The sequence below is a fragment of the Megalopta genalis genome, chromosome 16, assembly GCF_051020955.1.
Source record: "Megalopta genalis isolate 19385.01 chromosome 16, iyMegGena1_principal, whole genome shotgun sequence".
Classification (NCBI taxonomy): domain Eukaryota; kingdom Metazoa; phylum Arthropoda; class Insecta; order Hymenoptera; family Halictidae; genus Megalopta; species Megalopta genalis.
This window is the reverse complement of record NC_135028.1, coordinates 2,136,762-2,160,704: the sequence shown is the minus strand read 5'-3', so window position 1 is coordinate 2,160,704 and position 23,943 is coordinate 2,136,762. Positions and strand designations below refer to the sequence as shown.

Here is a 23,943-nt window from a genome sequence, read left to right as displayed (position 1 = left end):
GAGTGGTCAATAATGAGTACACACATACGTAAACATAGAACCGCAGCTGGCGACAATATAATTCTTTAATTTTTCACAATGGATCATTTGTTTATATGAACATTATAAACAACAAAACGAAATTGTCCTAGTAACAGAAGATATGCATATTCGCGAGCTTCAAACTACGTGTAAAGATATAACCTAGTTATAGAGTGAAACTATTTCACCTTCCGTCTGACATTTTCCAATCAATCTGACGTATCAAATACGTTTCCGCCAGTCTCGCTTACCACTCACTGAGTGCAGGCACATTTCCGAATTAACATGTTGGCAACGAGATTAGAACGGATGCTTTGAACGCTTGTCAGCAGATGAGTACTGAATCGACGTCTTTTTCGCAAGTACATGATCCGACAGTGATCCCTGCATATACACCGTCCCCAACTGTTCTTTCCATATCGCGGGGACCGTTAGTTAGCTTTACTAAGGAATTCCGTAGCAGATCCAGGGCGAGAAACGCTTCCTTGCTTTTCCTCTATTGTATTATTTCCACCTAGCCGTTACGAAATGTTCTGCACGGAACACGTAGATTCAGAGGCAGCTACAAAAATGTCAAGTAGGATTACACCAAAGTTGCGCGTCATGAGCTCAGGTACTGAAAGAAAATCGAAACAGAAGTTGCGGAATCAATCGATGTACATTTCTAAAGTTCAACTTATGACTTTCCTGAACTACAGTAACTCTTATTAATAATAATAATAGTAATAATAGTAAATTTGATGTTCTTATTTTATAATATAATAGAACAGTCATTGTAGTTTCTAATAACATAAATTTTATTTATTTATTGCACATACTTTATGCATGGAAATGTGTTTAGAAGGATAGTACATTGACCTCGTACAATGTATAATGAATTGCACAGCTGATCAGTATACGACGATAACGAATAGAGGTATATCTCCGGGCAAGCTATTTCAATGTTCACTTTTATTGCACTATTAATAAACACTGATCATTTATTCAATAATATTTACAGACAAACTTCCTTGGGTTAATATGTGTGAGTCTGAAAAGAGTCGATTTTTTTATGAGACGCGTTCGTACTGTATTGACACCTTTCGTAACGTTCTTCCAAACCCTTTGTAGCATCTTTGGAGTAAACGCATTGCTCGAATCGTACAAGAATAAATCAGGAAATTTTCTTGCATCGTCCTTTCCATATTGATGCTCTGGATGAACTGCAGAGGACTGGTACGATGACCGACAATGTTTCGCGTTCGATGAAAAACAGTTCAAATTCGTTCGTAGGAAAACGGAATATTGTCGGCCACCGTGGCAGTCTTCTGCAGTTCGTCCCAAGCATTAAAATAGAAAGGATGTTGCAAGAGTATTATAATATTCGTAAATATTCTTATACGGTACGAACAACGCGTTTACTACAAGAATGCTCCAAAGGGTTCAGAAGATCATTACAAAACGTATCAACGCGGTGCGTGTTATTAAGCGAACATCGAACGCGATCCATAAAAAGATCGGCTCTTTTCAGGGCCATACATATTAACCCAGGAAAGTTCGTCCGTAAATGTTATTGAATAAGTGATCAGTGTTTAATGATGGTGCAGTAAAAGTGAGCGTTCGATTATCGTACCCGGAAACATATTTGCAAGACATTATGTTCATCATAGATTGTACGAAGTCAATGCACTATCCTCCTGCACATATTATATCCTTCTGCAAATATTCTTCAGACATTCTGAAATAAGGAGGTATAACATTTTTTTTTAATTATCATTGTCACATATTAAAATGAAATTCGGAAAGTTCACGCTCTGCGATTTGCCCTCCTTTTGTCACGTTTCACGGTAGAAGCACGTTGCACTTGATCGATCAACTACCTTGTAATTCCCGCTTTCGCCTCTTATTGGTCACTGTTTTTCGTTAATAACTCGTAAACAAAGCTGGGGATTGCATACTACTACATAACTTTTTCGCAAAGGAAAAAGTTACTTCAAATGACCTCAGATGTCGCTAAATTTTAGGAGACGACACTTTGTGTAATGTGTAATAAACCAAGCTGTTGCTACATCAACAAACTCCTTATGAAATTATCAGTAGATATCACTCATGTTATTTAATCATTTCCTTTATTAAAGATTTTATTGCCAAGACGATACAATTAGATAATTAGAAAAGCATTCCCGTTTCTGTCCCGACCCGGTCTCCCACACTACTAGTGATATCTTCTGTCGCGTCAGACTTTTTGAGTAGTTTCTTATTTCAGGTGGAATGAACTTTGCGCCTATAAAAATTCGCGGTTGCCGTATTGCTCTGGACTGACACCCGGAGGCTTGAAAGGTGTAACAACACATATACATACAATGCATACTACATACGTACTATAATACTCAATTTTTTACACGCATTATATATACTTCCTCTTCTAAACAATGATCAGCATTACCGTCCAACATTTCTAAGTTTGTTACTGAACCGACGTGATTGCGGTAAAATACGAAAATGATGTGCTCATCATCTGAAACAGATGTTCACTGAATCTGCGAATGAAGACATCACATTTAATAGTATCCAAAACAGTTAATTACCTTCGCAAAGCCTTCGTTAGACGGAATGAATAAACCAGCGCAACTAAATTCCATTTGGTAACTACTTCTCATCAATACGAATAGTAATACTTTCTGCGACTTCGGTGGTATACAGTACCACAATGAATCGTATCTATTGTATTGAATAGCGTCATGTCATTATTATTCAATACGTGTGTTTCGATTCTTAATTATGTAATCTTTTAATGTAATTTCTACAAAACTTATTCGAAAGTGTGAGTCACATTACCTTTATTATTAAATCGATTTTATTATCAGAATTATCGCTGAAAGAAATTACATTTATTCAAGAGAGTGAACTTACATATCATTGAATAATCCAATACTAGAAGTAATCAGTTTTTGTCCGTTATAATTGTTTAAATATATAATGAACAGATGTACTAGTGTAACTTGTACACAAACCATGATGTTTTCCTTGTCACTCAAATCTCCAAGCGCCAGGAATAACTATTGGTATCAAAAGTAGTCGTATTATATTTCCATCGACAGAAGCAAGAAAATATCGAAACAGTGATCTTCAACCTATTTTTTCCTACACACTTTTAACAATGCTTACGCGGTATATATTTACAGCAAACGAGCCGACAACTGCTAAGACCGCCACTAAGTAAGGTATCGCCAAAGACTTCGTAATATTTGCCGAGAGTCTTCCTTCGCAAATTCATGTTTCAGTACATTCATGTTGGAAAGAGAAGACGTAAGAGAAGATAGAATAAATATATAGCAAAATATATAGCGATTATGTTGTTCTAATATATGAATGAAGGTACCAACTCAGTAGCACGCTGGTGCGTATCCATGGCTAATTGTATGTTTATTATATTCAATGTCCCTGTCCCTGATTTCGCCATCTGGTCGACAGCCGTTCGTATTCGATAACTAAAGCAATGGCAATATATGTGTACTGTTAATATAGTCGTTTTCACTAATATATTTCTAATTATTTAACTGCTATTTATAAGTACGTTTCTCCCTACTAAACAATCAAGTACTTATATAATCTGGAAATCCATACTGTTTTCTCTTATTTATTATAGTTCCTATGTTACGATTCTCTGTGTCCCTAAGTAACTTGCACAGAAAATTAATTGTATGCTTTTTGACGATAATAGGAATGATGCAAGTAAATTATTATTAAATGAATGAATGATATTTGGCGTTCATGTGAATACATAGTTCATACATTATTTTCTACAGAAATAATTCTTTTCAGTAATATTCTATATTACTGAATTATAAGAAGGCTTTCTTACTATTGGCACTTACACTGTTCTCTAAAAGGACTACTCAATTTGTTATCACGTTACAGATTAATGCTCCGATGATTAGTAAAGCTACATGGTTCACACTTTGCATTGAACAAGTGAATCAATTTATTCGCGAGCGTATTACTAAGGCTACAAACGTAGATGAGGATTCTACTAAAATGTATGTATTAATATGGCAACAACAAACTAGCCATCCAACAGTACATTTCCGGCAATGGAATATGAAGATAATTCATCACAAACAGATGTTACGAACAGGCTATAGAGTATCGCAAGCTTGTGTAATCAAAAACGATTGGGATCTGTATGAACGTATGAAACAATTGAACTAAAACATACCTGGTGATCTCCAATAATCCACACAAGTAAGAGGCAATGACAGCAAGCGATGATTCCGTACAGGTTAACGAGAATAGTCCCATCCAGATTACAATTAGAAGTTGGTAAGTGACCAGACTAGAATTCCGACTAACTTCAGAATAAAAGAATCCAAAAATATTTAAATAACGAATCTGAAGTTCTGATTGTAATATTGTAGGAATCAGTAGTACCGCAGATGATATCAATATTCCTCCAAATGATAGGACTATAAATAAAAATAATGTTGCTCTAAAATAGATCCAACATAGAATGATTTCTTTAGAGCCCTTTCACGTAGGAATATGCGTATCCAATCAGCCGCTCCAAATTTTCTCATTTTGAAACTATTGAATTTGTGCTTCAGCTGGAACATCTTGTATAAAAACAAATGAGATACGTGTATCTGACATGCGCTTTCCCATGTAAAAGGGCTATTTAAAATTATTTTAGTATATAAGCACTTTTTTCCATAAAATATTGCAATAAATGTCATAAAGTAAAAGATTTTATCAATTGTTTAGCCTTCTGTAATTCTAACATTTCAACTAACAAGTTACTTCTCATAGAGTGATGAATTAAGGGAGATTGTGGTCAAAAACGATACATTTTGGAGAAATATTTTATTCATCACTCTCTACATTTAATGTCAACATAAATAAGTTAGGTAAAAACGTATACCCAAATTATAGCAAAAAACGCATTTCCCCTAATAAAAATATTTTAGGTGACGAAAATAATTATAGTTCACCGTGATCTACTGAGAGTGGTCTATATATGTAAATCCGAGGCAATTGCAGTAAATTCTTTGAAATTGTCCTTCAGCTTGCAAACAAAAATTACAGCCTTGCGCCACGTTTTTGTAGTTGTTGACAATCGGTAACTATAAAAACGAGCTGCGTGACCCGAATAATTGTATCTTCTCTTCTCAAATTGTCTATTTTTGTTTACAAGCTAAGGAATAATTTCAGAGAATTTACTGCACAATCAATAGATTCTGTTTCTTAGTTCACGAATGCTAAAAGATTATAATATTTCAATGAGCATATATCTAATGTAATAATTTTATAAGGAGTGTTAAAAAAGAGCATTCATTATTTATTTGTTATATAAACATTTCTGTTTACCAGCATCATGTGTGATATTGATGTAAGTGTTTAACCCTTTCGGTACGAGCGCCGGATATATCCGGCATCCATCTGATGACCGGTATGGATGAGTGCCGAATACATCTGGCATACATGTGAGCTATGTTTCTGACATATTAGAAATTATTCTAATAACTGTTTGAATCCCAAGCAGCGCGATCGCACTGTTCACATCTTGTGTCGCGATCAAACTTTAGTGACGCACGTACATCGCATAGCTGCTCTTTTTTTCATTTCTTTTTCTTTTTGTTTTGTTTCTCAATCTTGACGAGCGCTATCGTACCGCTTCATTCTCTTCGCAATTAATTAACCCCTTAACCTACGATTTAGATTCGAAGATGTTGGGCCGAAATTGTATACAAGCTCGCGTAGCGTTCGGGACGTTCGCACGACTTGTAAGTAATATTTACTTCTGGCCCGATCATCGTACGCGGGCTATGCCCGTCATTGTAGGTCAAGGGGTTAAGACAAGCGCGCTATCACGCTGTTCGGCATTTTTCGACCGTGTTTTCTGAATAATCCCTGGGACTCAAATGGATAAAGTCTTTTCTTACAAGGATTCCGAAAAACAGCTACATGTATAATTGTCGTTTGATCTGAATTGATTTAAAAAATTTGTGGTTACATTTTTGTTCGAAACTTGTTCATAGTTTTTAACATATTGTAGGTTCATTACAGAATGTTTACAGGAAACAAAAGATTTAGAAACGGATTAAGCACAGTTATTACTTGACGCTTAAGAAAATCTTCATACAAAAAAGTGGATTGACCCTGTGCTATGTGCGCATTTTCGGCGCGGCACCCTATACAGTGGGAGTGTCACGGCGGACAGCGTGCTCGTACCGAAAGGGTTAATACCAATAATGATTCTTGACAAAGAACTGATTTTTGATAAATGAGGACATTCAAAACAGAATTTATAAACACTGAAGTAAACATCGCATGCGAGGGAAGCAAGTACAATCGGTCACAAAAGTGTTGGGTCACTAGTATAACTTTGACATCTACGTCATATATTTAAATAAATATACATTTAAGGAAAAAATCGTTTACGGTATATTAGAATATACAAATGTCAAAATACAACATAATTCGTATTCAGCATAAAACGTTACCTACATAATTGAAAAAGTATAAAAAACCATCGAATTTTCACGCTACATAAGTATTCGGACTCCTTATAAAAGTAAGTTTAACAGTTTTAAAAATAAATTTTCTTTAAAATTTTTATTACTAGTTTTCTACATCGATTGTTTAACAATATGTTTCAAGAAGTTTGATATTTAAAAAATTATTATTTATTTATGATCCATGTCGTTTTGTATCTCTATTTTACACGATTTTATGATTGATTTATAATATATTTCATTTTTGTTGCCACTTGTATGACTGAATTCATTTTATGGAGATGGACAGTCCTGTATAAAACACGGATAAGTATAATTTGTTATCGTCATTTGTTAATGCATTTGAGGAAATTTGTAAAATTGAAGTGCATTTTTGGTTGATTTTTACCATATGACATCAATATTAGCGGATGTTTTGGACTTGATACGGTCGAAAAGTATACAACACCTGTGCGAGGAGTTCTAGGTTAATGAATATCATACGTGCGCGAATAGTTATTAGAAATGGTAGTAGAATAAAATTCTGCCGAACAGAAAAAAATATAATATGGAACAAAATGATCAAATTACAAAATGTTGAGTTCCTCTCTACTACCCTCAACGCCTCATATGAATCAAGTATCGTGTGTTAACAAAAAAAACATGTCTATATGTGTTGTCATTACCAATTGTACATGTCATCAATTAACTTTTCGAATTTCATATTACAGTCTGATATAATTAATAATGTAAGCTATGTGTAAGCTAATAATAACAATGCAACAGAAGGCTTTAAATTCGATAATAGACGTTATATTTATGTATTATATAAAAGATATATGAAATAAACTATTTAGAAGAATGTATATAGGGGTTACCGAAAAGAACTTTAACCTAGATTTAAAAAGATAAAAACATGAAATTTGATGGTGGAGGGGGCAACTTAAAAAGTATCGATTTTTTGAAAAAACCTTTTATAAATTCTTGTAAACATCAAAATCCATCCAACTTTTGTTTAAACTTGTTTTCAATATCTCGCACCGTTCTCGAAATAGTCGACGAAAAAGATAATTTTGCATTCCCTTTGAGGAATGAAATTACCCCTTAAGAGTAAATTATGACTCGAATGGAAAATATGTACGCGCGCACGCGTGTTATAGATGGCTTACTCTACTTTACTACTACTACTACTACTACTACTACTACTACTACTACTACTACTACTACTACTACTTTACTACTCTAGTTTCATATTGTTTTTTTATTTTCAAGTTGCCAAACTTCCCTTGTGACTCTCCTCATTCAATGTTTGTTCTTTAACGGTAAGTCCGAAACACCAGCTAATATCAGAGTTATTATGGGAAAAATCAACCAAAAATGCATTTCAATTTTACAAATTTCCTCAGATGCATTAACAAATTATGATAACAAATTATATTTACCCGTGTATTATACAGGACTTCGGTCATACGAGTTGCAACAAAAAAAATAGAGATATAAAACAGTATTCATCACAAACAAATGATAATTTCTAAAATGTGAAACTTCTTAGAACATGTTGTTAAAAAAATAGAGATATAAAACTATCGTAGTAATAAAAATTTAAAAAAAATTTAATTTTATCATTTTTGAACTTTATAAGGAGTCCGAATACTTATGTAGCCTGAAAATTCGACGGTCTTTTATATATATTTTATATATTTTTTTATATGTTTTTTATAACTAAATCGAAAGTTTATTTTATGTTAACACTTATATATTCTACTTTAATATACCGTGAAGGACTTCTTCTCCTCAATGTACATTAATTTACATATATGGCGTAGTAGTCAAAGTTATACTAGTGTCTAAATATTTTTGTGACTGACTATAAGTCAATCACGATGCTAGCAAATATCTCAGAAACGGTTGGCCTATGTTTGCTATGGCTTTCTTATTCAGTAGAGTGTATCCTATACATATAATGTATATTGTACACTGAATATTATATATATTCTGTATATTATATACTGTACATTATATGTATTCTATGTATTGTATACTGAATATTATACAGGGTGTCCCAAAAATATCCCGCAATACGGAAATGTGAAGTAGCTGAGGTCATTCTAAGTAACTTTTTCCTTTGCGAAAATGCAATCTGCGGCTTTGTTTACGAGTTATTAACGAAAAACGCTAATCAATGAGAGGTGACGGCGCGAAGTTTGAGATCCCGCAGCACGAGACTTTGACAGAAGGTCGAGACGGACTCGAGCCGTGTTCGAAGTATTGAACAAGACACGAAGCGTGAACTTTCCGGATTTTTTTTACGGTGATACTTTTACGTAAAATACTGTGCATCCTTATTTTAAAATGTCTGAAAAATATTGACTAATTTTTCGGACTCGAAATAATATGTAGTTTAACCGTGACAGCCGTTTTAATTTTCTGTTGTGCATGACGCCTTACGTGTACCATATGAAGTTTTTATGCAAGATGTACAGTGAAGATTAACAAAATTCGTATATGATATTTTAATTTAAATAATTCCTTGTCCGAACAGAATTCAACGAATGATTCGCAAAGCTAATTTAATAATAAATAATCGCGGTGAGGGACGTAAAAGATTTGTTTATTAGAGAAATATGAAAAATACTATCAATAAAAAACAGATGGTCGGTATAAACCTCTGGTATGGTTATTTACGAAGTTCACATTCACTGCACTGTGACCAAACACTGATCACTCAATTAATCACTGGTAATCCAAAACATTTGTGGATATTACGAAAGATCACTGAGACTCGTTCACTGCCGAAAAATCCAGGCCTCAACCGTGGGCCCTTGTCGTCCGTCGTTCGGTCGTTCGAGGAAATGACACCCAATACCATTTTCTTCAATGGCCATTAATTACGTTCTACGAGCGCAGGGTACCGTCAGTGACAGCGGGTCGGCCGCAGTTTACGTCGCTGCATATCTTGTTTATTTAATATGGCGATACCCTGTGCTCTTAGAATGTAATTAACGGCTGTTCGAGGAAAATGGTATCGGGCGTCATTTCCTCGGACGGCCGAACGACGAACGACAAAGGCCCACGGTCGAGGCCTGAATTTTTCGGCAGTGAAACGTTGACTCCCGAACGAACGCGTCGAATATACGATTATCCGCAAACGAGTCTCAGTGATCTTTCGTAATATCTGCAAGTGTTTTGGATTATCAGTGATTAATTAAGTGATCAGTGTTTGGTGACAGTGCAGTGAATGTGAATTTCGTAAATAACTATACCAGAGGTTTATACCGATCAGCTGTACCTTGTACGAGGTCAGTGCACTTCGACATCGTGAGTCACAATTCCAGCCAGCAAATGCATCCTCAACTAAATGGGTGAGTTCTTTTATTGATAATATTTTTCACATTTCTCTAATAAACAAATCTTTTACGTCCCTCAACGCGATTATTTATTATTAAATTAGCTTTGCCAATCATTCGTTGAATTCTGTTCGGACAAGGAATTATTTAAATTAAAATATCATTTACGAACTTTGTTAATCTTCACTGTACATCTTGCATACAAATTTCATATGGTACACATGAGGTGTCATGCACATCAGAAAATTAAAACGACTGTCATACTTATTATTTCGAGTCCGAAAAATTAGTAAATATCCTTCAGACATTCTGAAATAAGGATGAACAGCGTTTTTCTTAAAATTATCACTGTCACGTAGTAAAAAAAATATCAAAAGTTTATGCTTCGTGACTTGTTCATTGATTCGAACGCGGCACAGAGTTCCCCTTCAGCTGTCAAACTCAGTGGTAGGAGCACGTGGCTCTCGATCGATCGATCACGTTATGGTTCCCACCATCGGCTTTCATTGGTCAGTGTTTTTCGTTAATAACTTGTAAACAAAGCCGCAGATTGCATTTTCGCAAAGAAAAAAGTTACTTCAAATGACCTCAGCTACCCCTCATTTTTGGATGTTCAAATAATTGTGGAACACCCTGTATACCACATAAATTTTGAATGCTTTTTCGAACACCCTGTTTAAATTGATTTTGTACTTACAAGGGATGGTCCCCTGGTTTGACGCTCACTTTAACAACTTTGACATTAATTATTTCAAAAGCTATACGCCGTCTGCTCTCACAAAACCGGATATCATCGGATTCAGCTTTACAAGCACTATCACTGTACCAAATCCAATCAAAAAGTGAGCGTCAAACCTGGATGCCTGTCCTTGTTAGAATGGGTAGTTGGTAGGTTCGAAAAGAGGTACGCATAAAGAGTTTGATATTAACCAATAGTATATCGGAATTATCAGTGCGAGTGGATTGATAACATTTAGTTGTTAACCTTTCCTCTAAGTATTATTTTCCTACTTGCTTTATTTTCAAATTTTCTTACGTTCTAAAACTGATCGTTCGTTCTGATCTGATCAATTGATTGCAGTCGATATTCCATTTGAGAATGAATATTTTCGAAAGTGGATCACATTGTTGAAGGAAACAAATAAAAGTGACTATAGCAAAAGCTCGTAAACCAATCAGTACTTTTATGGTTTTACATATTTACAAACATAGATAAATAAAATAAAGGTTCAAGTCTTTAGAAGGAAATTTATTTTGCTAACAAAAATGACAAATAAACGCAACCTAGAAATTATAGATAGAGTATACTATGTATACTGAAATTATTGCCTACGTTTATAAAATTAGTAACACAAATTCCGAATCTTTCTCCTCTCACTGCGAATTTACTTCAAAGTACCTAATACTTTCATTTTCATAGAACTATTTATAGAATGGTATGTTCACTTCTATCAAATTATGTTCAAACTCATCTGTATTGCATACTGGTGTACAGTTTTCTTGCGTTTATTAGGTAGGAAATATGAAAAGGTATCAAACCTGTCTACGTATCGGGCTACCGCAGTCTACCCTGTAGAAGGATTCATGTTTCTAAACATTTTTGTATAATATACATAATCATACATACAATTATGAAATAATTATTTTCTGTCCATATGTTTACATAGAACATTTAGAGTAATTAGGGATCTCACAGTTGAATATCTTTACCTACTAATACCATAACCACACGTCTCGCTTCTACTACTTGTTTCATGAATATATCCATTTCCATAGGATCTTTCATCGTAACGTAATCATGTTCAATATTTTCAAATAAGGATCTCATCTGAAACCACATGAAAAAAGTCGGTTAAAGGATATAATTATTACATGAATGATTTTCCACCCGTTTTGCAACGAAAACGATAGTGGGATGTTTATCTAACTTACTACTGGAAGAGTGATAATGAATCCAACATATCGTAAAAAGAATAATAACATGGGACAGGTGAACGATAACGTCTGAAGTAAATTGGACAGTGAAGTTTCTACCATCTTTAACGTCGATACCTGAAAATTTTACATTTGGTTTAAAGAGTATCAAATCTTTTAAAGATTATATTTGATTTTAATAATTTCATATTATTTCCAGAACATTACGAACAGTATCGTTTTATAAAAGTTTTTATGATTCTTAAAATTCTTTTTCTGTAGTAACGAATGAATTTAATTTGGAATATTTTCGTCGATAAATCAATGCGTAGTGGATACCGACTAAAATTAGACTATATTGTATATAGTATATATATATATACTATATATACTAAAATTATAACGATTGACAAAGTCTCCATACACGTGCACTTCAAATGCGCAAATCTCGGTGTGCAATTGCTTCTCAACGCTTTTCAACATTTTGCAAGGCAACCAAAGATATCCCCATCGCGTCATAGTAGGCGAAAATCGTCACTTCAAATTAGACTATCGTCAGTCGAAATGATAAACTGACTTTCCAACATTTTCAAGGTTTATTAGTAAATACTAATAATAAGCCAAGACACGATCTCATAAAATACAAGACACGCGTAACAATCTTACATCAATCTTACATCTTGAAAGTTGTCACATACAACAAGCTCAATCTTTTCCTTCCGTCTGGAAAATGGTTCTTCGAGTGATATATTAAATTATTGTCGGTAGTGCTATGAAAGTAACAGAGCCACGTTCCTCTTTCACGCGATGACAAATTTATCCGTCATTCTATGTGTCGTGGAGCACGGTTGTGGAGAAACTGTCTGTTTCCTGCGGGTAACTCTCCCGCGAAACACATGGAGCACGTTTAAAAAGTATATCAACGCACGTCTATCTGTTAGTAATATTACATGTAACCTTTAACACTTGGAAGATTTTTCCGCTATATCTACATATTGTTCAAATTAACAAAAATATATTGTGTGGACAGAATTCGAGGAACACAATCGATATTGTGCGATTATATTTCTATGTGCTCATGTGAAAAATATGAAATTATGTTATTTATTCTTTTACGGTAACAATTGTGTAGAAAAATATGTGCACATACAGTGATCTAAACCTATAATAATTAATAGTATTAATTACGAAAAGAAACAATTATAGTTACCGCACCAGCTTTGAGTACCACTAGCGTTACCACGTGACTTGAAAAAAGTATTAGTATTAGAACTGAACTTTAGAATTAGCCGAACAAAAAGTACGTTCAGTCACATATAATAACATGATTGTGAAATGATCTTGATCTCCAAAAATTAAAGTGCAAATTTCATAAAAATATCTGTTTGTATCACAAATTTTGTAGACCATAGGTTTAAGATGCTTGAAGACGTGAATGCAGAAAAACTATTCTTTATCGACCAGTAAGAATATTTAGATGATTTTATCAAGAAGCGTGTAAGGCAGCACTTATTTTCTTTTAAGTAGAAAAAGACATAAAGAATAAATTTTTGAAAGAGCGTTAGTTGGGGACGAAACATTTTTGAACTGTGGTCTTCTGAATCTGGGAAACATGCTTCATGAGGTGCGGTAGCGTTTCCGCCATGTAGTCATATCATTACATGTAATATTTAACCCTTTGTACCATTGTGGACCATGAGTATTATCAGTATATTTAGTCAACACAATGTTTAAATCTTGGACGTTCAAATTGTTTCAACTCTATGCTAAACCATTATATTTTTCTTTTCAGGAGATGGCGCAACATCTTTCATCAAGATACAAGAACGTCAGCATAGAGCATAGAGTATACAGCATAGAGTTTTATGCTGGTTCCAATAGTAACATTAATTATTTCTAAATTTGGAGATTTTTATTGTACGTAAAATGAAAGAAAGAATTAGAAAACGCAGAAGCTATTGATTCTTCTGAGTTCCTATCTTCAAGTGAATAAGACAAAAGAGAGAATTCTGCAGGGATACATGCAAGTTCTATATGACAGAACAAATATTTTCTAACCGCTATCGTCTTAAAAACTAGCGTTCGTTGGTTCATGATTTTCTGTTCGATAAACGACAATATGAACCATGTTTTAGTCGAACCAGCATTTACGGAATTTTTGTTTATTTGAAGATTAATACACTTAAGAATGACCAACTTTCTTCTTCTATGCAATTTTTCACCGTTTTCGCGGAATTGTCATCCGCTTTGCGTCATTTTGAAGATTTGATTCTGTTGTTTAATTCGTGTAAAGACGAAGTGCAAAGCTTAACAAACTATTGTGTAAATGACTTTTTATTTTGGGGTTATAATATATACTCATAAACGAGGATTAACATTTGAATGGCCAATAATATTACCACAGAGAAGTTGAAAGTGTCTAATAAACATTGGTCTTATAATTAATACTTTTTTCATTTTTACTGTAAAGTGAATCACGATGCTAAACCTGTGCGTCCGCATCCCCGAAAGCGAAAAAACGTCTTGCGATCTCAGCTATTTGAATGTTTACCTGGATAAAAATGTATATAATATATGTATCTACAGAATTTATAAATAATAAATATAATGCACTAGTCAGTTAAATTGAAAAAAATTGAAATTAAAAAAATTCGGAAACAATTTTTTTGAGATGAAAAATATTGTCAACATAACAATTGATATCATCCTCTTACAAAAATATCATAACAATTAACATCAGAAGCTGCATCCATATATTATATATTTATTTAGAAATCATATCGGAATAGAAAAAAAATCACATTGCGATACATACGCATGATATGTAGAAAAAGATAAATAGCCGCTATATTGTATAGGATAATGACTTTCTATACATCGGTCGTAAAAATTTCAGAGCAATAGCAAAAATATGTGAAATCGCTCCAAAAAAACATCTGCAATGTAATTTAAAAACTGAATTCGGTTTGGACTTTGGGTCTCATAAAAAATTTCCAACAAATTATCTTACAAAAGCATCCAGAAGATTTTAATTCAAAACAATAAGTATTTTAATTCCTAAGGAAGAGCATTCCCTAAGTATCATAGCAATTTAACCCTTCCTATCCCCAAAATTGCTTTCAAATACAAAAAGTGAAATATTAATTTGGAAAACAAACCTTCGAAACTGTAACACTTCGGAAGGACATAAAAAAACACTCCAAAAGATATTTATTACCATTTAATTTCATTTGAAGATCATTTCTGATTTAAAATCAGAAGTATATATTACTGAAGAAGTAAAGTTAAATCAGAAGTACTGAAATTAAAGGTCGTTATTCCTTTGTACAGTGTGCTCCACAACCAGCTATTTAGAAAATCACGATAAAACATTAATATTTTAAACAGACTGACATATAACGGAAACTTAGAAATGTCAGATAGACTTGGAGGACCGTTTTTATCAAAATCATGTATATACTAAATTAAAGTAACAAATAAAACTGAAGTTGACGCGATATATAAATTCATACAAAAAATGTTGTGATTATCCATATGGTTGAAGAATAGTGCAAGGTAAACTCAAACAATGCAAATTTTATGTCACAAAAATATTGGGACGATTTTACGATCGAGTTTGTTCTATAGATTTTTTTATATGGTTCAGGTCTGGCAATTGGGGAGGAGTCCCTAGCATTTTAGAACAGTTATAAAGCTTTGGATCATTGTCCTGATAGGACTTAAGCTGTTCTCTAATTTCCATACTTTTAGCACTTTTTCTCAGATTTTTTTATCAGAATGCTCACAGATATATATTTTTGTCCATAATGTCGTCTACAAATACCAATTTATCAACATCAAAGCTTGATATGCACTCCCACATCATCACTGATCGGCCGCTGTATTTTACAGTCGGTTGCAAATTTTTTGGATTCAATTCTCTTGTTTTTTTCTTCACACTATTACTCTTCGGTCACTACAATGAGTGCCAAATTTACTTTCTTCTACAAAAGTTACAGTATTCCATCATTCACTTTCTTTTGATACATATTGATTCGCATATTGTACTCTTTTCTTTTTGTTGATTGCGTTGATAAGTGGCTTTCTTCTGATTATCAGTCCATATTAGATTTAGATCTCAATACTCTTCCTACAGTTTGCACAAGTACTCTATGCCAAGGCTGCTGTTAAGTTTTGTAGCTAGTTTTGGTTTACTTTGCTTCAGGTCTTTCTTAATTTTTCTTACTATGAAGCGTCTATTATGAAGTTAATGAAGTTAATTAAGTTCCTTTGGCCGATCTTTTTGTGGTTTCAATCCCAGTGGTTTTCGATACGATATCCACCTCAATTTGTATATATACAGACTTTGTCCTTCCTACTGACATCTCAAGTCTAAGGCAAGGGCCCGTTAGGATAGCCTTACTGATGAGTCCTCTAGCGGGTCCTGGACGAAACGTCTCTCCCTCTCCTTTTCTCCTTAACACAGTCAAATCAAACACCGCCAAATCGACTTATGATATTCCATACGGTACTCTTTTAGCCACATTTAATATTCTTGCAGATTTTTTGCATCGATTTTTCTTTTCCATAGTGACTAACTGTTGTATTTCGAGCGAAGTATTACTCTTGCGAACCATGTTGTATAAAATTCGTACCAAGGTCAGTGTTCGCAAAAAAATAGGCTACGCAAGGAGTCGGTGCAGGCGACGCCTGCACGGGAGTACCACACAGCGATGCATACGGATCCAGACTGAAGAGCTCGCTGTTCATTTGTTAAAAAAAGTGACATGCTCATATCGAAGTTTATCGTATGTATCTTACTTCCTGAATGTCCATCGCTTTAGAAAACGGTAAAATTAATGAAATTTATCAATAATTGTGATTCGAAACAGCATTAAAATATCAACATTTCATAATTCAGATTTTTGCACAAAAGGATGCTTGCTGTTTGTATCGATATCCTGAAGAATCTATTTCATATTATCTTTCCAGTTTTTTAAAGTTAAATAGTATTTGCCTATACTGTGATTACCCCTTGGACTGAAAAGTATTGTTTATAATTTATTAACGAAAAAACGTATGTTCAACGAAGCGTAGGGCATCGTGAAAGTTTTCTATAATTGACCAAGAATATCTCCCGAGTTCCACTTACATTTGATTCAGCATTTTTAGAAAACAAAATATTTTCATTATACTGTCCCCTACAGAATCATGAAAATCACTCCCCATAACGTCCCTGAAAAAAATTATTATTTTTTAAAACGTATCTGCCGCTGGAACTGCGTGAAGCGTTGTGAGGCTCTAGCAGTCTGAACATGGCCGTCGAGAGTAAGATCATCGTCAACTGTTTATGTTCAATTATTCAATCAAGCAATATTTTGTCTGGGATCGGTTGAAACATTGAAACCGTTCTTTCAATTCTTTTTATACGTACTTAACCTTTTATATTATAATTTTTGTTCTATTTTGTTCTTTTAAGTTTTGTTATCTGTACATAATGTGTAAAATATCTTTGTGTAGTGTATTATTTTCTTCAGTATATTATGTGTTCTTATTCTATTATTTATCCTACATTTGGTTAAGTTATATTCAGTACATTTTTCATCTCATATTTGGTAAATACGACACTGCTAATGTAACTATCAATTATATCGGTAATTTTGTAGTTAATGATTATTTCATTGTTATTTAGATAATGAAATGGAAGCTAAGGCTTCCATGAATGAATAAAGATCCTTTTTTCTTATTAAGAAATTGTTTTAAAGATATCGATAATTATTTTTTCCTCTTAGAAAAATTGATCTTCACGAAGAAAATTCAGAAACACTGATTTTTCACATTATACACATTATTTTTCAGACATGTCCAATGATGCGACAAAAGAATGATTCCTACAAAAAATAACACTGCCCGACACAATTTTTGATTATTTTATATAGCTACTATAAAATTCTTGTAGATTTTCACTGCCCGTACAAGAATTCAAAAACTAATTTGCTCCATTACCCTCAGTTTTCGAAAAAACGAGCTTTTGTAAAAACTCAAAATTTTTGACAAAAATGAGGTACTGCATGAAAAGTAAGAACGTTAGATAGTTCTAATCGGTCTTAAAAAATAGAGAAGTTTTCTGAATACAGTAAAATCTCTCCGATTGTTGCCGAGTCAGAATTGTACGTAGTCTGTCCTAGAATCGAAGTCATTATTTTTCGAGCCTCACGACTCGCCTTTATAATTGTAATAAATAACACCTCGAGAGAGAGAGAGAGAGAGAGAGGGAGAGGGAGAGAGAACGAAACTCGGGTCGGCTAAACTACCTAGAAAGGCAGCGACCAGCTCCGGCTGCAGCCAATGTACATTACTATAAATACATTGTAATGATAGAATAAAAACGATGACTTAACTTTTTTATTTCTAATTTTTTATACATACAAATTGTTTTAATATATTGATCAGATTTTTCCAATTAAAATGATACCAATCAAGACCTGCTTTAGGCCACACTTATTCATTATGCGTAGCAAGTAACTTATTTTATTTGCGAAACGAAGCATTAGAAAAACCGGTTCTTAACATATAAAATATTGAAGGCAACGTTAAAGAAAGTACACTCGCCGCGGAAAGTATGTTGTCAGCTTTTCAAACGGAATAACTTTTTCAATATTGGTTCAAATGAATTGAATTTTTTTTAGATGAGAGAGAGACTAATTTCCTATAGACAATGGCTATACTACCTTTTTTTATTATGCTATTGCTTGGAAGACGCAAAAAAACAATTTAATATAGAATATAATTTTGCACTTATCTGATTATGCACATTGTCTGTGTGCAATGGAGCATTTAATGTACAGTCATTATTAATATACATATACAACAATGTATTTTACTTATATAATCACAGCGATAATAGAATCAAATGAATTACACACTGATTTTATTTTAATCAGAAATATTTGTCCGAACTATATCATTTTTGGACTCATTTTAATCAGAAAACTATGAGCAATATGTTTTAAAAAATCAGTTCTAAAATATTAAAATTAAAAAAAGTTATGTCATTGTATTATGAGTTGTCCTGCGGGAATTCGAGCACACGTGCTCACCGACTCCATCGAACCGTAGCATCGGCGCGAAAATCGATAAAATACAAGGCCGCGTAGCAATATCATGGCGTCAGTGAAGGTACACCGAAATTACGTGAGTACGAGAGACATTACTGTCTAGTGGCATACAATTTACTAATTGTTTTTGGTCCTAACTAACTATAAATTAATATCAAAGTTTAAAAAAGTGCTGACGTTCCTAGTTTCTCCGTAATATTGTTATATTTTTACGAAAAGTTTTTTACCCAGCACGAAAACTCTACCCAGGATCCGATTCTGTAAACATTTCTGAAGAAGAAACGGCCCAATAGAAGTGTCGGAACGATTTACATTTCGAGCAGGCCGAGAAAATATTCGTTGGCAACTGTGTATGCCGTTTGCTGCCATGTGCTCCGCTATCCGTTCCTTTCGGTTCAGCAGGGCCGAAGTTACGCATAATCAACATAGATGGTCGGATCCAATGGGGCACCCACTCTGTGTAAACAATATTTAAATATTTGATAACTAGTTTCACGTCTATATTGTTAAACAATATGTTTCAAGAAGCTCAACATTTAAAGAATTATTACTTATTCATGATCGGTGTCGTTTTATATCTGTATTTTACACGATTTTATGATTTGTTTATAGTATGTATTTTTTTGTTGCAACTTGTATGACAGAATTCACTTTATGGGGTGTTACGAGCCGAGGGCCAGACAGCTTTGCGTAGCCGGAAGTTGGGTGCGATTGGGATTTTTATAAGGGGAATTCGTAGACCAGCCAATGCTTATTTCGGAACGGGTGGCTACCTAGAGATCAGGATAGGATGCGTAGACCAGCCAATGCATATTCCGGCACGGGTGGCTACCTAGAGATCTGGGTAGGATGCGTAAACCAGTCAATGCCTATTCCGGTACAGATGGCTATCTAGAGATCAGGATTTGGGGAAATTGGAGATAGGATGCCTTGTAACTTTTTGCAAGAAAAATTGAAGATATACCTCGAGCGGTAAATATATATCGCCGTGGGTTAGTAGTGGAAATAATTGAGTTTTATAACCAAAGTAACTGGTAAAAGCTAGTATATTGCAAGTTTTTGTTTTACTAGAAATGTATGTGAATAAGTGCTTCGTGGACCTTATCGCGCTCTCAGTTTATCGCACTGAATCAGCGAGGGCTTTTAATCTGGCATCTATTACCTACTCGATTGTTTTTCTCGAAAGAGAATTAAACTCGATTTCGTTAGCGTTTCTTCGTCGACGATTGACTCGAAACTAGCCCGCTTCTGGTCGCGCTTGGGCCCTTTATATACCTAGATTTTTTTGGGAAATGATAGTAGGGGTGTTCCTGTGTGGTCCGATTCCAAAACGTTCGTCGTCGTACCTCTTGAAGGTATTTGACTCGCGATATACAAATGAACCCCCGGCTGGCTGGCGACAGCCAGAAGAAATTTGTAAAATTAGAATGCATTTTTAGCCTATTCACCCGCTAATATTAATGTAATACAGGGAAAATCAATCAAAAATGCCTTCCAATTTTATAAATTTCTTTAGGTGCATTAAAAAATTAAGATAACAAATTGTATTTACACGTATCCTATATGTGACTGTCCATCCCCATAAAGTGAATTCTGCCATACAAGTTGCAACAGAAAAATACATACTATAAACAAATCATAAAATCGTGTAAAATACAGATATAAAACGACACAAATCATGAATAAATAATAATTCTTTAAATGTAGAACTTCTTGAAACATATTGTTTAACAATATAGGTATGAAACTAGTCATAAACTATTAAACTATTATATAACAGAGTGGGTGTCCCATTGGATCCGACCATCTATGTTGATTATACGTAACTTCGGCCCTGCCGAGCCTAAAAAAACGGGCAGCGGAGCACATGACAGCAAAACGTCATGCACGGTTGCTAACGAATATTTTATCTTCAAAGATGTTTACAGAATCAGATCCTGGGTAGAGTTTTCGTGCTGAACAAAGAACTTTTCTTAAAAATATAAAAATATTGCGGAAAAACAACGCACATCGGCACTTTTTTAAACTTTGGCATTCGTAAAACTGTCTTCTATCTTTTAAGACCGACTAGAACTTTCTAACGTTTTTACTTTTCATGCAATACCTCATTTTTGTCGAAAAATCTGGGTTTTTATAAAAGCTCACTTTTTCGAAAACTGAAGATTATAAAGCAATTTTGTTTTCGGATTCTTGTTCGGGCAGTGTAGCTCTGTAAGAATTTCATAGTGACTATATAAAATCAGAAAAAAAGTTTGATCTCGTCGGACAGTGTAATCAGTTTTGAGTCTTCTACAAATTCCAATATAGAAAAGTAAAAAAATGTTTGAACAAAATATTGAGGTCACCTTGATTATTTATTTGTCACTATATATTTTTTATTCAATAATGTTGTAGCTGACACAAAGACGAATTGAACGACCTATAGGGCAGGTTCGGGAGAGTTTGGCCAGCGGGAGAGACGGCCCAGTGTAAATATCTCGAAATGTGACATTGTGCTAAAGGTCGGAAAACATTTTAAAAAGTTGATTGTTAATCACGTATTGCAACTGTCACGAAACTGTATCCTAATCTTTCATTGACAGATAGGAAAATCTATTTACACTATTTTAATTTTAAGGTATATATTTTATGCATAAAACTAATATAAGCTGAATTGTACGTATGTATTCATTTCTACTTTATATTAAAAATGCTAGCGATCTCTCCCGTAATAGATCGACCATACTAATCCGGAAGAGTTCGACTATATTAATTGTTCCATCATTCGACAGAATTTTTATTCTGTTTTCTTTTCAAGTTGAAAATAAATTAATTTCCAAGGAATTCCGTTCGGCTTAACGAGACAATACCGTATGGAATGTTTCAATTAAAAGGGAGAAAACTGTGAAAAAACGTAGGAAGCAAGAAAGTGAGACGTTATTAGCAGGGACCAAAATAAATGCGTCAGATGCAAAGAGGACTATTTCGAAACCAATAAAAGTGAAGACTGACATAAATGTGTGAAGTGTAGTCGTCGGTATCACGAGGGATGCTCCAAATATGAGAATTTTTGTGATTTATGTGGGAAGCTAGAAAGAGAAAATAACATAAGCATTACTTTCGTTATTTATAATACTTTTCATAAGCCACAGTTAAGGTTATTTTTCGAGATCCTTCTCACTCGTAGTAAATGGACGCTCTAACCCGGTGATGCGAGTGAGATCGTCCACTTACAGTATTTTTGTTTTTTCCTTGAAAATGGTAGTATATATTTTAATTTCACGCAAAATATTGTATATATATGTATATTACTATAATTTGGTTAATAAAATAAAATTCTAAAAAAACACAGCAATACGATACTTTTCTCAAAAAGTGGTCGGACTCTCCCTGACTTACCCTATAATATGGTCTTTATGTGTTGAAATCATGCTAAAATGGGTGTGCACAGTTAATTCTTCTCTGTAGCTCACTGAACTACGATCAGAAGTCTCGTCGCGATTGTAGTTCAGAATTGTAATGTTCATGTGGTAGAGGCGTCACGTCGCTGTGCGGAACTCCCGGCGCATGCGTCAGCACCCCACTTCTTGCGTAGCCTAATTTCCTGCGAACATTGACTAAGATCAAGGCGAAATCAACACGTCAACACCATCGCGAGTCACGAAAACTCTCTTACATTGTAACTACCTCTCCCCGGTAGTCTACAACCGTATACTATTGTAAGTATCCCAATATATTTGTGACATAAAAATTCGCATTGTTTGAGTTTATCTTGTATTATTTCTCAACCATATGGAGAAATTAAACCATTTTTTGTATGTACAATCTAGATACTATAATGTAGCATAATGTAACGTTTTGTAGTTGCTGTTTACACATTTATCCAAAATATAAATAACACGATTACATGGTGTCCCAATATTTTCGTTGTCGAATATATATAATTGTAGACAGAAACAAAACATCGGCATCTTTGAAACTTACAATAGAAGAAAGATATAGTTGTATATCATATAAAATAATGGTTATTATCATACCAGAAGATGTAATTTCCTAGTCTCCTCTAACTGAGGTACTGTATTGACAAAAATAAATTGAGATCACATCCTTTCATTAATCCATTTATGCTTACGTACCGCGTACGGTACAATTTAATAATAAAAACTGACTGACATACTCGTTAAAATCTCATATGACTGATTTCACTTAGCATCACATAAAAGGTAAAAAGAATATTATAAAAGCATTTCACTGCGACAGAATTTAACGAATAGTGAATACAAATATCGTTACATCACCGATTTCATATTCGAAAATTCCCTAAAAATTTAACTCGATTAGTTTTAGATCTAAATGAGTTATTACAACAAGGTGTCATGTACAACCGGATAGTGACTGATTCTACGTCAAAAAATGAAACGAAAAAGAAGAATAACATTTTTTTATTTGAGCTTTCATTTTGAGAAAACTGAGTTGGAAGATGCATCAAGTTCGCGTGGCTTGCAGTGTAACGAGAAGTTGAATTGGTATTTTATGGCTAGAGGCACCACTTTATTCCTATTCAATAATATTATTTTTTCAACCTAAGTTTTTTCGAAAACGGAATATTGGGTAAAAGTAATTAATTCTATATTTTCGACTAATTTTTTGACATAGAATCAACGCCTATTTGATTATACCACTGGTTAGATGACATACTGTATATGTATAATCGAAAAATAGTCACATAGTCATTTTCTATTTTATCACTATAAATCACCACTTTTAGAAACGTGCTGGTACTTCGATGAGAATAAAAAGTTTAGTTTCTCGATTTTAATATTATTCCAGTGGGACTCATATCTTTCTCACCTGTATCCCAATGCAGCAGAGAGTGAGCAAACAGTAACCAACTCTGTGAATTTTCGTTTTTAGAGAGTAGTCACTGGGCAACAGTCCAGTGATACACATCACAGTATAATAGGTACTATAATTTTTCTGGAACGCGTCCATGTTCAAGAATATGCAAAATGTATATGAATGGAAAATCTAATGTATCGTCCAACTACACCTCGGCTCTATATTTTATTCATGGTTTCCGTCATTAACTTCTGCCGGTTCGAAAGTTCGCAGAAG

General features: G+C 33.9%; 1 protein-coding gene and 1 long non-coding RNA gene across 12 annotated transcripts; both read right to left on the bottom strand.

Moving 5' to 3' along the window:
- Positions 1-29: 29 nt before the first annotated feature.
- LOC143260701 (uncharacterized) lies at positions 30-23,859 on the bottom strand. Of its 11 annotated transcripts, none has more exons than XR_013034973.1 (10): positions 23,680-23,857; positions 11,771-11,890; positions 11,549-11,666; positions 4,220-4,466; positions 3,387-3,491; positions 3,169-3,259; positions 2,914-3,059; positions 2,589-2,721; positions 2,383-2,518; positions 30-637 (listed from the first exon to the last, which is right to left on the bottom strand). XR_013034973.1 is itself a non-coding variant. In XM_076527047.1 (10 exons), exons 3-10 carry the CDS (start codon positions 11,873-11,875, stop codon positions 2,468-2,470), a joined length of 996 nt encoding a protein of 331 aa, XP_076383162.1. In that variant the 5' UTR covers positions 11,876-11,890; positions 22,228-22,432; positions 23,680-23,819; the 3' UTR covers positions 1,085-2,467. The 11 variants fall into 11 exon arrangements, 7 of the variants coding, with proteins under 7 accessions (XP_076383158.1, XP_076383157.1, XP_076383162.1 ...); XR_013034972.1 differs by lacking the exon at positions 30-637 and adding an exon at positions 1,083-2,284; XM_076527047.1 differs by lacking the exon at positions 30-637 and adding an exon at positions 22,228-22,432 and having other exon boundaries at positions 1,085-2,518; positions 23,680-23,819.
- LOC143260702 (uncharacterized) lies at positions 13,905-19,296 on the bottom strand. The gene is made up of 2 exons (XR_013034976.1): positions 16,884-19,296; positions 13,905-16,771 (listed from the first exon to the last, which is right to left on the bottom strand). It is a non-coding gene; the product is annotated as an uncharacterized LOC143260702 (long non-coding RNA).
- Positions 23,860-23,943: the final 84 nt, after the last annotated feature.